Genomic DNA, 16085 nt, shown 5'->3' on the forward strand with positions numbered 1-16085 from the left:
CTAATCAGTCTCAGTCATTTTCATCTCATTGTTTTGAGACTGTCTGGTCAGCGTTCTTTTGCAAAACAAACTGAATAAATGTTTCTGTGAGGAATTTCTTCTGTCTTACGATATAGTGATGAAACATCTTCAGATGAATCTTGACATGGTCATATTTTTGTGTGTGTGTGTGTGCACGTGTGTGTGTGTGTGTGTGCGTGTGCGTGCATGCGTGCGTGCGTGTGCGTGCGTGCGTGTTTGTGCAGGGAGCAGAGTGCGGTGAGGGGCTTCGGAGAAGGAACCTGTCATGTGTCGTCCACTGGGGTGACTGGCCTGAGTCTCCTCCTCAGCCAGTAGAGGAGGAGCTTTGTGGAGACAGAAGGAGGCAAAAGATTCAACAGGAGATGGAGCAGCCCTGCTTCGTTCCCTGCCCAGGTAAAGCTGCACTCAGATTTACATAATGATCATCTTTGCTTTTCAACTGTATTGACAGCCAGTATATGAGGGGTCATTATTGATGCAATTGCATGAAATATACACTATATTGGTATTTTATAATCAGCTCAAATAGAGCAAATCTACACCATTGTATGAATGATTTATTATTCTGGTCATTTGGGATTCACAATATCAATAATTATTTGGTCTGGGACACTTCAAGCACCACCTCATTTCCTGGTGTCTGTCAATACACTGTCCCCTCTCCCAACTAGCTGACATTTTCAGTGGCTCAATAATTATTGCAAAGTCAATGAAAGTCATAGATTAACTAATGACCCTTTTAGCTCTACATTATCTGGGGTGACACATCCAGTAATGACCAGACAAAAAAGACACCATGTCCACCTGGAATAAACAAAGTTCATAGCTTATATCAATGCAGTACCTAAAAGCACGCAAAAGTCAGCACTGTGTAACTAAAAGAGAGACAGATTTCACGATCAATTATGGAACAGAACTATTGATTTTTACACATTGTGTAACAACCCTGGAATAAATTAAGTGTGAAAAATCCTCCTAACCAACTGAAACAATTAACTGATCACACTGCTGTGAGCAATCACCTTGCTCATCACAGCCATGCAATTAACAGCTACAGTAGAGGGATTCTGGTTGTGCAAAGCTCGGACACAATGATTTTCCAATGGCAACAACAGAATGAAGATAGTTTAATATAGGAACGGCTTTGATTACATTTATTGTTTATTTATTGCTTTTGCAAAAGCTGTATATTATTTAAAATATACATAGATGTATATATACTGTATATATATGAGATAACCAAATAAAATGTTATCGGGTTTACCATAACTTCTCATTTTCAACTAATTTAGAATATTGACCTTACAAGTTGATGGCAACACATCATCTCGCAGCACAGGTACAGGCACGCTGGTGCGGTATGGTGGTAAGAGCAGCAAAGGTATCCAATGATACGCTATGAAAAACACATTGCCTGAGTTGCGTGGTTATCCCTCTATCAGCTGAAACAGGCGGTGATGTCATAAACCTCATCACAGTTTAACACAACCTTATTTTCTCAGTTTTATTTCAGTTTACCAATGAGATCCATTAGACTCCAGACAAGCAGATCATATTTACTTGACGCTTTTGGATGGAAACGTAAAAGGAAACTCAATCATTTTAAAATAAGGAAATTTGCCAACTGTGTGATGAGAGCACTATACATGTGGAAAACACCAAGTACTGACATACTCTGAAATATTATTCCTATTGATACTGAAAATATATGTGGTAGTGAGCGAAACATGCAGTACTTTGTGCCTGTATCTAATTTCTAATAATAACATATATTCTGTTGTAGGTACGGTAATAAAGAGGAAATAGCTGCATCACTACATTTTGATCTTTGACAAATTCCATCACTATACTGCATCATCTAAGATCACTTGTCCTAGTCAATAATCACGTGACCGTTGTACACAGATTACACACAAAACAGGTTCATGTGCTTCAACCTATCCTGCAGTGCATGCCGATATCCAGCTGCTGTCCAGCTGCAGTCACTGCTGGGGAAATGCATCAGAAGCAGATCTGGATCAACTTGTTTCTCTTGCAATTTTAACAGTGTTACTGCATTCACCGTTGCCAGTTTGCAGTACACATCAAACCACATACACGCTGTTCTCTGTGATGGATAATGATAAAAGAGCACCAGTCTTGGCGGAGTGCCGCCTGTAGCTGTAACTTGGCAATAAAAAAGTAATAAATAAAAAGATTGGTGCAATTTGGCACCGCCTGTGTGTTGTACTGCATCTCAGCAGATAAGATGGCGGGATCATGAAAACAATAAAAAAAAAAAAGCTTTATGGTAACTTTTTTGGGGGATATTTTACTTTCCTCCTCCAATGAAGTGGACATTGGAGAATATAGCGTCAAGTTTAGTCTTGATACAGCTCTTTTGTATTTAAGACATTTTTTCAATTTTGTGAAATATTTGAATCAGGAAATCAAGCTGTTAATTGATCATTTTAGTGAAGAAAAAAGAGACGTAAAGCGAAAAGGTCATTGTAATCATTATGTAAATCACCATAGCAACAAGAATCCAGCAGATCATAGTTAACTGACATCGCATGATGCCGACTCGTTTTTCCCTTTTCAGGCCACATTGTGAACATGCTTACGCTGTAAGCGAGGGAGCTGCTGGCCGGCTGACAGCTATGATTTGCTTCAATTGTCACAGTCAGGCTTTCCACCTTGAAAATCTATAATGAAGATTATTATGCTTAGGCGCAAGCCAGTTACACATTCATCATATTGTAGAATATAACTGAATTTTAGTCATTTTAAAAAGAGAAACACAATCATAATCTGATAAAAAAAAAAGGATGAGAAACCACCCAGATCTCCTTTGGCTCTTGTCACGTGAGGCTCTTGTTAGATTTCACTATGAAGAGGCACCATCTTGCAGTGCTTGCTCTTGCTCATCTGTCTCTCTCCCTCCTCTGATCCTCGCCTTGATTCATCACTCAAACCGCCTTTGCTGTCTGTGAGCCTTGGCTCAGGATCAGGACTGTTTGATGGCAAGAGCAGATGTTTGTGTATTTTTTTCTTGTGTGTTCATGTGTCAGTTGGTGTGAAGGTGGCAAGCGAAGTGTAGGGGCCAGGGGAGGGGTTGTTGACATGTATGTGATGTACAGTATGTGTGTGCGTGTGGAGCTGTTTGCTGCACACTGCAGCTTTTTGCCACAGCATGTCTTCCACAGCCGCAGCAGCATGAGGGAAGCTGATAGAGTGGATCCGTTTGAAGATGAAAGATAATAAGATGCGTGAATCCACTGAAAGTCACTGATGGATGTTCAGGACAGAGAACCAGAGGGTTGTTCTGGCTGAGGAGCTGTGGCAGCGGGTGATGTCCCTACAAGATTATCCTATCAAAGACTATATACAATGGATATTAATATTTGACCTTCAAGGAAATAACTGTTGTTTGTATACTGACAGAGTACATGAGCCAACCTTTATCCACTACAAACATTTCCCAAACCAAATGAATTTTGCTTCTCCTATGAGACACATTTCAGTGCTGGGTCTTGACAGTTGGGCTCTGCATTATAGCTTGTATTGTATAATTTATAACTCTGGTTGGTCAATTACTTCTGAATACCCACCGGGCTGCCTGAGTAATTTGTTTGTGCATTTGGTACATTATCAGCCGCAGATGTGTGCTGAAGTTGCTTTCGATCTCTTTATAAATGTTCCAGGAGCAAGCAGGGGAGCCAATAAAATGATCCCTGAAATAGTGTTGGCAAGCTGAATATAAACCACCCTCAAGTTTCCAAAGAGAAAGTCTCAGTGTTATTGACCAAGTTGTGTCTATCATTGATGTTTTTCCTGTCTTTTTCTTTTCTTCTCAGGAGACTGCCATTTGACTGAGTGGTCATCTTGGAGCTCATGCCAGCTGACTTGCCTGGAGGGGCGGAGCTTTGAGACCACTGGTCGCCAAGCACGCTCCAGAGCTGTAATCATTCAGGTCATGGAGAACCAGGGCAACTGCCCGCATCAAGTCTTTGAGACCCAGCCCTGTAAAGGTACTGAGGAAACCACTTACATACACTTCAGCCTTAGCCCTTTTAAAGCAGCTATAATCAATATTTTTTACATCAACAATGCATCACTTATATCTAAAAAGGGTCACCAGAGATAATTTCATCAAACTTTGTAGTTCCCTCAGCTCTGCATATTTCAGCTCATTTTGCTCACTGCTTTCAAAGTGTCATTCCAGCCTGAGAAGCAGCTCTAATAAAACACTGTGCACTACTTCCCTCTGCTACAGGAAATAGTGAAGTCCAAAACACAGAGCTTAAAGAGTGAGTGAATAATGGACTAACATTCATGTTGCAAGAAACATGACTTCAAATGAATGCAAATCTTGCCCCATAAGTGCTGGATGTTTTAATAAGCAATTGTTTGCTAGGGTAATGATAGGTCAGTGTTGTGTTAGCAGTTTGTTTCCCACTGTTTGTGAGCTGACAAAAATAAAATAAAATAGTTTCATGCTGGTTTAACAAGTAATGCAGCCTTGTGACAACCCCAGCCACTGGGGGTCAGCAAGAACTGGGTGTGCTCAGTTGCCCTTTATTCTCTCTACAAATGGACAAAAAAATCAGGGGGCTAGCTCAACATTTTGTGAATATCAAGTATCTGGAAGGTCAAGGCTTTCAGAACATTTTAGTTTCTCCTTGTGCTTCAGTCACCCTGTATCTATTGAAATTTTGAACAGGAACAAAAGACCCTGACCCTCAAAATGGATCAATGAAATGGAAATTGTCTTCTGATAAATGTTTATTAAACTTTAGATTTACTCATGAGGGCCACTGAAACGTTTCTATTCAATCCTACTGTCCTGGAAACTACATTCCAATATTTATCAGCATGTATTGAGGCACTATAACCTTGAGTAATATTGTTTGCACCATGACAGAACACTCACCGCCACAGCTCATAACACACATTATGGACTTGAGGCTTATTTTGGCTTGCACTTAATATCAACCTGTCTGGATGGAGGCAAAAGACTAATAGCTGATATTAGTGTGTAAGTGGCAGTCTTGTGTTGGTAATGGAAAAGTTGTCATTGAAACTGAGTCATAGCGCGGTTAGTGGTTAAAAATTACAAATACAATGAAAAGGTTCTCATTAAAGGGTCAGTATTTGAACCATCAAAAGTTAAAGCAGCAGCAAGAAAGCGTGCGTGAACCATTGGGAATGACCTGGTTTTCTGTATTTACTGGTCTTAAAATGTGATTTAATCTTCATCTAAGTCACAAGTGCAGACAGACACAATGAGATTAACATAATAACAAATGAACAATTATAATCTTTTGTGTCTTTGTTGAACACACCCATTAAACATTCACAGTGCTGGTGGGGAAAGTAACCATTGGTTGAACCTCCTTTGGCACCAATAACCTCAAACCAGCTCTTCCAGTAGCTGCTGATCAGACCTGCGCAATTTTGGACCATTCTTCCTACAGAACCGCTTGAGCTCAGATATACTGAATTCTTAGGATGTCTGGTGTGGGCGGCTCTTATCAGGCCATTCCTCAGCATCTATACTTGGTAAAGGTCTTTGCTTTGAATTGGCCACTCCAAACAATGGGTTTTCTTTGTTTGAAATCATTCTGTAGTAGATTTACTTTGATGTTTGGGGTCATTGTCCTGCTGCATTACCCAGCTTCTACTGAGCTTCAGCAGGTGGACAGCCGCACTGACACTATCCTATAAGAGACCATGATAACCTTAAGAATTCAATTTCTCCTCATGACTGAGCTGTTCAGGTCCAGAAGCAGCAAAGCCCCAATCATGATGCTCCCACTACCCTTAACTCTGCGATGATGTTTTCATGTTGGTATCCAGTGCGATTTTTACACCATAATTCCCTGTAGCAATGTGGAGTGTGAAGGTGTCATTTAGGAAACTTCTTTTTTCTTTTTTTTCTTTTTTTTTGGAGAGCAGTGGCTTCCTCCGTGGTGTCCTGCCATGGTCATAGTTGTAACTGACCATATTTTAAGATGTGTTGTGTGTTCATTTACTTTTCCTTGCCAGTGTAACTGCACCTGATAACTGACTTTCCCCAGGAAGACACAGTATGTGTCTTACAGAGGGGACTATGTATTTATTGTCTCCGGATCCATACCGCAGAGTCACTGTTTAGCTCAATTATCATACGTTTCTTTACTTTTCCATTGATTCATTAAATAATCTTGTACTTTCTTGATTGCTGTACCTGCATACCTTCATATAATCAACTACCAGCTATGTGGCCTCTTGCCAACTGTCTTCCCTCATTAGTTAGATGCTTTTACAACTGTTGGCGTTGTTTTCATTACTGCACAGCTGTGTAGCTTATATGTGTAATTTTGAACTAAATTCTGTATTTCACAAATCCTTTCCTGTGGTGTTTCTTCTACCACTGATCTTGCAGCAATTCACGTGTGACCAGATTTTCTTTAATGCATGAAACCAGACTGAAGTTTCACTGTAGGAAAATAGTAAGAGCCTTCCATTAAAAAAAAAATTAATTCATTCCTAATTTCTACCATCTAATTTCCTCCAAAGATCCCTTTGTCTCATATCACACTGCCTCAGTAGAAAAGGTGCTCTTTTCCTTTCTCTACGAACATAGTACATCTTAACTTATAAGGTGAACTAGCAGAGCAGCAGCAGAAGTGGTGGCTAATGTCCATGGGAGCCTAACGACAGCTGAATGCCCAGCACAAAGTGCTAATGAACATCATGTCTGCCTCTGTGCCATTACTACAGAAGGAAAATGCCACAGTTACCAGTGGAGGACAGGAGGATGGAGCAACAATGAGAGAGTAGTGTGGTGTCAGCGCTCAGACGGTGTCAATGTCACAGGTGAGTTGTTGCAGTCTCTTCACATACAGACCCACATGCTTTTATAGATATGAATATCTGTGTATAACTGGTTTAGTGCAGACTACACCTGAAAGTGTCCCAGTTCTGCTTTTGTTCCCCCGCACCGAACTGAATCACTGTGAATTCAGTCTGGATCACATGGATATGTGCTACACTATCAGATTATTTGATAGCTCAAAAAAGGAATTTGTAAATGTTGAGGGTAAGTGGATCTTCTTTAATTCATCTGAGAAAGCTGTCACGCAGGTAAATTCTGCAGAGGCATAGCAAGTTGTTTAAAAATAACCTCAGCACAGATTTCCGCCCGAAGTTCAGAACATGATTGAGACATGAGTGGGGTGAATATAAAAACAGATGTGATATATTTTGCTTTTGTTAATCTTATTTTACAATAATATTATAGACAACGGATTGGTACAGTGGATAATGTGCTACGATAGATATAGTCAGTGACTTTACATCTTCTAAAGAAATCTGATGACATCAGTTCAGAACTGCACATGAGGGTGTGCTGTGTGAACAGACTTAATGTATTTTCTTTCTCTTACACACTTAGAGAAATATGCACTAACAAACAGAGAGTAATTTTAGCGTGGTGTTGTAGTTGAATTTAACACCTTATTTGAGCTGCCGATTCTCTGTGCAGTCTCCATTGATTTCTCTTCTCCCTCTTAACATAAGTAATCAATAAGCCAGACTGTGAGCTGGGAGGCTTTCAATCCATATAAATATAATCATGCATTTGTATTTGTGGCAAGTAAAGCAGGCGTGGAGAAAAAGAACAAAGGTAATAGTGCTGTGGGAACGAAGGCTTTAGGCGAGCTTGATGTGCTGTAAATAGTGGCTGAATGTGATCTTATCGCTGTAAGGAAGTGTTTCTGACAAATATGAGCCCAGACGGAATAACCTCCCTCTGCAGAGAAGGCAAGAACCCCAGGCATTACTCTTTGATATTTTGACATGCAATTTTCCATGTTGGAATTAAAATGTTCACAGATTGATCAGGAACCCTGATAGGCAACTGAAGCCATTAATCAGGTATGACAGTACATTAATTTAGTGATCAATGGGTAAAGGAACAAAAATGAGAACCTGTTGTCTTTCTCCAGGGGGATGTTTCGCACAGAAAAGGCCAACCACGGTCAGACACTGCCATCCTCCGTGCACTAAACCCTTCTCACACTGCACAACGGTAAGATCATTGTTCTTTGGTCAGGCAGCTGTAATCTCCACAATTCTCACTGTGTTTTTACTGTTCCCTGCTGCTCCCACATTGTACGTAGGGAGTTAAATGGATTTTGATAGATGGCATTTTTAATTGTCAAGAACGGGCAATTAAAGGAAAATCATATTAAAACCAATGAATGTGGGCTGTGTATCAGTTGGAGACTACACCTAGATGGGGGGGGGGGCAACCGCACGCAGGCAGCAATGGAAATGAGAAATAATAGCCTAAGCTTGAAGTTTTACTGCCCCTCAGAGTACCCTTCATGGAACTGCACTTAAAATACAAAACAAGTGTTGGCATAATCCCCCCCTAAGGAGCACAGTTTAATGCCAGAGTTAGGATGAATCAAGCTGCAGTAAGAGTAAAAAGTCTTCAGAAAGTGGAGTGAAAGTAGAACAGACTGTTTTGTAGCAACAGGAAAGTAAGAATTACAGTTGTCTTGTGCTGGCTGTAAATGACGGTCTTCTTAATGCAGAGCGGAGTGTGTGGGTGTGAGAAGGGTTATACTGAAGTGATGACAACACACGGTTTCTTGGACTACTGCACCAGAACCCCGGGGGTGGACAACAACAAGAAAGCTGATGTGAAAACCAACTCTGGGCGGTTAAAACCCGGGCCAACTCAGGCCCAGGACCTCTTCACAGAGTGGACCTTACGACCTGTTGGCCCAGGTACTGAAATGGAAATCGTCTTTATAGCTCAACGTGCCTGAGATCATTGCTGCCTTTGAACTTGCCTTTGTAGCTTCAGGATCACAAAACTTTCATTCAAGGTCCATGTTGTCACTGGGGTTATCAGTATATGCTTTCAACAGACCATAAAACTGTCAAGAAAATTCTAGTCACTCCTCTGCATTATGTTTGAACTAGCTTCTTTTTCTCATTTATTTATATAATGTTACAAAACCAATTTTAAAGATACCCGCACAAAAGATGTAGACGAACAAATATTTAAAACTTTGTATTGAAATTGCTTTTTGATTGCACAGATGGAAGAGTAAAGCTGTGGGTTTACGCCGTGACTGCCGTCGGATTCATCTTCGTACTCTTCATTATTGCATTATCCTTCCTGGTCTGGTATGTACTATATCACTCTCTTAAGAGATCCCTCACTATGCACAATATAAAGAACAAAAGCTCCATTGTAGGTCGCACACACACTTCAGATGAGAGTGAACGCTGAACACTGGGAAGCAGAGAAGAAAAGCAAATTCCAAACCAACAGCTTTCCTTGAACCCTGTCCTGTCAAATATGAGTCATATTCCGCACAATATTTTGTCTGCTGTGTGCTGCTGCTATCAGATAATGGAATTCTTTGTAAAGACTGAAATCAAGTTGGGCTTCCCTTTGCTACTAAGTCAGATACACTGTCAGCTTTTCTTTATTGTCTGTGTTGGTTTTTTTCTTTTTTTCTTTCAGTAAGCCATCCAAAACCACTAAGACGTCTCCCCCGCCGCAGAAGCCCTTGACCCTAGCCTATGATGGTGACATGGATATGTAACCAGGCTGCTATACCTCATCACAAGGACACTCTCGGCCTCAGACAAGACTCCAACCACTTCCCTCACATACCACTGATTACTGACCTGTTTGAGCTGGGTGACTTTTTGCTGTAGTGTCCGTAACCGTACTGCAAAAACAGAGCAAATGGACTAATAGCAAAGGTCACGCGTGAATTGCTGCTGAAGGGCGATGTTGCCCAGAAGTTTGGCTGCAGCCATCTTTCCTCCACAAAGAAGATGAGCCGAAGCTGATCAAGGTGAAAATGGGACAGAAAAGTCTGTGGGAATAAAAGGACCTCTAGTTTCTTTTCTTTTTTTTAACTGCTTGCAACATGAACATGGTTGGAGCACTGTTTGCAACACACAAAACATGAAGACTCCTAAAAAAAAAAAAAAGCAAAGACAAAGTGGATCCGCAGGTGTTGACCTTGGAGTTCAGAGGAGCCACCTGGTTATTTGTCCCGTATTTGTGTCATGAGGGAGACAAAACATCTGGAGTCGCCAATCACTCATGACATTCAAAGGACAATGGAACATTGACATTTGACTTTGTCTCATCAGTGCTGGATCTTTGTAAAAGAAAATGTCACAAGCCTTTTGGGTAAACAGCCTTTTTTTGAATTTCTGAGGATAAACAAGATGTTTTATGCACTATGTTAGTGCTGATTCACTTTTTTTTGGTTTTCCTTTCAAATGACTTTTCTAGTGTTTTAATTGTAATGCAAGTTGTTGCTGTTGGATTGTGTTTTGTTGATGATGCCATTATGTTGTGTATATGTGGAAACCAAAAGCAGGCTTGCCTTGAGTTGAATCATTCAATGATGCAGTAATTTCTCCTCCTTGATGCTCATGAGACACTAAATAGAGGAACAATGTCAGAACAGTGTCGTTTCCGCCGAAAAATTGCTGTTTTGGTGACAGAATTGTCAGAGAAAAACATAGACAGACCTTTAATGCAAATTATCAGATACCAGCATGATAATGATCATAGCTCATATACACATTCACTTTCATCATAGGAAAAACAAAAGAAAAAAGCACTGATCATCAAAACAAATACAGGAATGAAATAGAGGAATTATCCACTGGATCACACACAGTTTTTATTGGAGAAAAGTATGCTTCATTTCTTTCACAAGGATACTCGCCGTACCTATATCTTTTTTACACCACTTATTTCATAAAATATCCAAATACAAGGTTCTCTGGGAGAGAACAAGGCGGCAGACTAGTTTTTGACAGTTTTGAAAACTTTTCTTCCATTAGCTTCGTTTTTTTCTTTTTCTTTTTTTGCACCATGAAGACAGGGCTCAAAAATGAAAGACAGCAAATACCAAATATTTGTGAGCACATATGAATCTAGTGGGCTATTTCTTATTTCTATTTCTCTGGCTCATGCACAAAAGTAAAGGCTTCTCTTTTTATTTAGCTGGAGTTTTTTTTTTTTTTTCAAATTTCCACTTACAGTACAAGATCCATGATTTTTATTGCCAGAGCATCATATAAAATCATCTTGATGGATCATAAATTCTTACTTACTGGTATCATTTCCACATCCTCCTGTGCATTATTTCTAATAACCAGTGGAAAATTAAGTTCCTAATACTTGGTGGTTTTGGCACTCACCAGAGTTTATGATGTTTCTCTTTCTGCCTCCACAAACTGAAGTTTTGGTCTTGTGTTATCTGACCTCCTTCTGAATGTATTTTACCAGAAACTCTATAATCTTAATGGTTGTGCAAATACAGTTGTTACATGCAGTAACAGCTGATTGTATGTAGGCATGCTTGATCCATTTTGGCAGAAAGTGCTCCAAGTGGCCTTGCAAAGATTCTGTTTTACAAGTTGCCAAAACATGTTAGAGTAGTTTCTTTTAGGCAGTGTTTCTAATATTTGGCCAATGAAGGGACGTGTGGTAAATGTTACAACCAAATTGTTAAATGTTTGAAATTTTTAAATGACATGACCAACTAATTAAGAAGTTATTTGGTGACATTTACGTTATAAAACAAAGAGCATCCTCATACCTGATAAGAGAACTCTATTGGGTTATGTCCCAAAAAATCTAAAAGTATGTTCATTCATTGTTTACAGTACCATGCTATTTGTGTTACTATTGTGTGTACATGGAGAGCTGGACAAAAATGCAAATAAATGGTGAAACAATGTGAAAATAAAACGCTGCATACTTTCCTCTTTGTTGCACAGAGTGGTAATTTTTCTGAGAGAGATGCTCTAGTCCTGCCGTGATCTTCATCGGCTCCTTGACTCTAGAGTCCTGATAAATTGTAATTACTGATACAGGCTCCCAGGCAGAGCCCAGAATAGATGAGCAGCTGATAAGATTCATCTTGCCCTGCAGTCAGATTCCCAGTCCGATAGTCCCATGATGCGCACAGGTTGTGAGGGAAACAGTGTTTAAATCTTTTGTCTCATCTAATTCATTTATTTAAGACTGTCACTTTTGTTTAAGAGAGGGTTGAATTCAAATGCTTGTGTCATGGCCATCTGATCTGTGCCGTAGACGTGGGCTGATCTTGTCATGTCCAATTCATCTCATTTCAGTAGCTCTCAAGACATATTTGCAGGTTTCAATAAAGATATGTGAACAGCTTGACAATGGCAGTGTCTAGTTTTAATCAGGATTCATCCATTACAAGCGAGCTGGAACATTCTAATAAAAGGCAGTGTGCTGTAATTTAGCAGAGCAGAATGAGAGCTTAATGAATATTTTCAAGGAATGCATAACCTTTTAAAGTCATGTTTATTACCATTTATTAGTAATTTATCATGTGCTTGCGTGCGCCCCAGCAGAGTGATGAAAATAAAACCTGTCATCGTCTTTTCCAGAAAGAATGTTCTGATTTTTACGTTTGTATTTATGGAGTTTAGACCTCATCAGACAGCAATTTCTGAGGTGAAGAGTGCAACAGGAAGACAGAGGAGGAAGCTGCTCAACAGAGGAGCCCAGCTGTTATCGAAGCAGAAATCACAGCTGTATGTTGTTGGATGCTCCATAACATTACGACAGATCAAGGTTTTAATGCCTGGATCTCCCCTCCAGTCTGTGTTAATCAATAGAACTGAGGGAACCTCACTGATGAATGATGAAATGTCTTGAAGAGCAAACAGCAAGTGCAGATGCCTTTGACTTTACTTATTTACCACATACTGAAGAAGAGAAGAAGATGTTTGGGTTTTCAGGGTGAAGTGTAGGGAGTGAGGACAGAGGGTCTTTATAAGTCCTCAAATCACTGTGCTTAAGTGCAGCCTCACAGAGCTGCGAGCATGGCTGAAGACTTTTGTTAAATATGAAACAGCATTATATAATCATACACACAAAATAACAGTTTAGCTGCTGTGTCCTATATGCATAGCAATAGCAGCGTGTGTGTGTGTGAGAGAGAGAGAGAGAGATGGAGGAATAGACAGTTGTTTGCTTTGATAAAATGATGAATATCTGGTACGGAATTAGTCAGACTGCATTTCTGCTTCATCAGTTGTAAGATTGAGTTCATTTCCAAGATGTGAGCTTAGTAGAAAAATACTTTTCCACCCTCTGACTTCATGTCCTCTTGTTTTTAGGTATTATTTTCCCGATCATATGTAGACAAACCTGGGTTCTGAGAATAGATAAGATTGTGCAAGCTTATGTAATCAATAAAAAGGACTTTGAACTTCAGTCTGGCTTGAACTCAGAGCTAATGGACCAATGAGGACAAATTGGTGTAATAAAGTTAAGTCTCCTACTTACAGTATGGTTCATGTTCTGGCAGCAGCCTTTTCAATAAGATAATGGTTTAATGGTTCAGCGTATTGGCGTAAATTCTCTTGGCTAAGCTTCAAGGATACATAATTACAATCAATTTGGTTTTAAAAATAAACACGGCACAGATCTGTGTATATACAGTACACACTGAAGGAAGTTGTCACTAGGTATAGAAGGCAAAACACTACAGTATTCATGTGTTTCCTGGATGCATTTGACATTTGGTCAAGCTACTACAGCGAGGGGTCCCCCACATTTAATAATAATAATAATCACTGGTATTCATATAAAACCATACAAGTTAGGTTGGGTAACAGTATATCTGCACCCCTCCTGGTGACCAGTGGGGTCTGACAAGTTGGAATACTGTCACCTGTTCTCTTTAACCTGTATACAGGTGGTCTTTCTAAAAGTTAGAAGAGTGTAAGACTAGCTCTGTGGTGGGGGATAGTCTCATTTACCATCTGATGTACTGTATGCTGACGGTCTAGTCGTCCTGTCTCCTTATAGTGCTCATAGTATGCTCAAGTCATGGTGTGTGGTATGACATTAAATGTAACTCCATAAAGAGTGTTATCATGTGCGTTATCACGTTATCATTCTCCTTGGCAGACCAAGTGCTAAATGCAGTGAACAAAGTGAGATAGTAGGTCACATCATCAGGAATGATCTACGCGATGATTACGATGATGTGCAGTGCCAGCGTTGTAAACCGTTTACACAAGCCAACACCCTGGCGTGTGTATTTCATGCGTGCAGATGATGTGAGAAACAGCCCTTTTTAGAGCCTGCCGTGCTCCACCCTACGCAGCCCGTCTGTGGGTGCAGTTATAGTAAAGCAAAAATGAAAAAAGCTTCAAGTGCATTCAGGATCTTGACAGCTTCCAAGATGGAGTCTTATGTTTGAGACTAGTAATGTTCCCACCTTTCATGCTGTGATGAGGAATTTTATGTATAAATGTATGTGTATAGTAATTGACTCTCAAACTGAGCCTACACCAAGTGACACAAGGTACTCCTCTTGTTTCTGGAAACATTGAAACAAGTGTCTGCTATAATCACTGTGGGTTTGTAAAGTGAGATGATTTTACTTTTGTGTTATTGACCTGTATGAGACCTTATTAGGAGTCCAAGCAAATGCTCCTGAAGGCTTATTGTTTTTGTTCTTGTTATCCTTCCTCTCATCTTTATCTGTTAAAAGTGTTCGTGAAGCACCACAACTCAAGACACCAAAAAAGATAAATAAATTGATCTCAAGGTGGTGATGTGATTATAAAGCAGATCTAGGTGTGATAGTAATATTAAGAAAGTATCAAAGCCTCAGTCCACAGAGAAATGCACACAGCCTGTATTCAGAAACTGAGCCTTAAAACGAACCCTCAGGACTTCTGTAACTTTATGACAACAAAGCAGGCACCACTCTCAGCCGCGCTCCAGACCCAGCCCGCCCCGACCCACCATCCAACCTTGGAGGATTTGGTTTCTCTGAGTGTTTATCTGAAATCTGACGTATTTTTATTCAATCACTCAGAAAACAGCCAATCAGAAGAGAGGCTCAGAGTTACAGAAATGTATTGATGTAAAAAAAAATACTGTTTTGAATGGAAAGATGTGACAAAGTCCCAAAACAAGGTCAAGCTGCGTCCTGGGGTCATCAACTGCTTTGAGGATTCACTGGGGTCCTTAACAAATGTCTAAAAATGGATTGTTATCGTCTTCTGTCTAAACAATACATTCATATAAATCACTATAGGCTACTAATTCATATCTGACTAATCACTCTCCTCGGGATTCCCTCCCTGGATTAATATCACTTCAGATGGGGTATGTGGCCTAATTATGATCTAATTTGGGCTCTTGGCCTAGTTCCTGTCTATGTGACATTATAGCAAGTGGGAAATCTGGGTGTCACAGACACATACCATAATACACAGCACTTCCTTTGAAAATTGTTTTAATCCCCAACTGAACCTCCTATATGGTAAAAATATTAAATATCATATTGCTTCTAGTTTGTCTTTACTGTAGGCTAGTAGTATTTTAACACACCTCACATTTCTGCTGACTTTTTGAAAGCAGGCTAAAGTTTCACAGGTCTCAAATCATCTTGCTGAGACAATAACTATTGTGTCTGCTTTTATTCTTGTCAAAGATACATTTTCTTATTGTAGTGATGCAGCAGTGCAGGGTTGTACTGTGTTGATACACAACAATAATGTATCTTTGTCAAAGGTAAAAACTGGCAGGATGGATTACTTAAGGTCAAGCAAGTTTTTAGTAATTGAGTTTCATACAAAGGTGAACTAAATGGAAACCAACGGAGACACTATGCATGCAAATATACATTAGTAAGATGCCATTATATATTGAATATTTTCAATCACCTCTGGTGCAGCTGCCTCTGTAAAAGTCTTTCTGGTATTTCCTATCATATTATCGTACAGGTCATAATACAAAGAAAAACGGAGTCACCCCAACACCCAAGCTGAAAACAGACTGGAACCTGCTTTTACTCCCAAATTGACTGACAGATTATATAATACTAGAACAGAGCAATGACTAAATCTTCCATATCAATGTTTTCAAATATTATTTCAAGTTTATTTCTGAAACCTGCTATATTTCTGAATATGCAGTGTGTCTGTAACCTTCTCTATGTGTTTAATAATTACTCACAGGTCAGCGAGGACACAGGCTTCACTTT

General features: G+C 39.8%; 1 protein-coding gene across 2 annotated transcripts in view; it reads left to right on the forward strand.

Moving 5' to 3' along the window:
- Window positions 1-11805, forward strand: part of thsd7ba (thrombospondin, type I, domain containing 7Ba) — a 162728-nt gene extending 150923 nt beyond the window's left edge. Inside the window, exons 23-29 of one of the 2 annotated variants that reach the window (XM_056390251.1) lie at window positions 246-414; window positions 3858-4031; window positions 6766-6861; window positions 7992-8074; window positions 8586-8781; window positions 9099-9186; window positions 9530-11805. In XM_056390251.1, the coding sequence (XP_056246226.1) occupies window positions 246-414; window positions 3858-4031; window positions 6766-6861; window positions 7992-8074; window positions 8586-8781; window positions 9099-9186; window positions 9530-9611 (888 nt within the window). In that variant the 3' untranslated portion in view covers window positions 9612-11805. Of the gene's footprint in view, window positions 1-245; window positions 415-3857; window positions 4032-6765; window positions 6862-7991; window positions 8075-8585; window positions 8782-9098; window positions 9187-9529 lie in introns of those variants that run through there. The other variant, XR_008829110.1, reaches the window with a different exon arrangement.
- The last annotated feature ends 4280 nt before the right edge of the window (window positions 11806-16085 follow it).

This window comes from Seriola aureovittata, chromosome 11 (assembly GCF_021018895.1).
Source record: "Seriola aureovittata isolate HTS-2021-v1 ecotype China chromosome 11, ASM2101889v1, whole genome shotgun sequence".
Classification (NCBI taxonomy): domain Eukaryota; kingdom Metazoa; phylum Chordata; class Actinopteri; order Carangiformes; family Carangidae; genus Seriola; species Seriola aureovittata.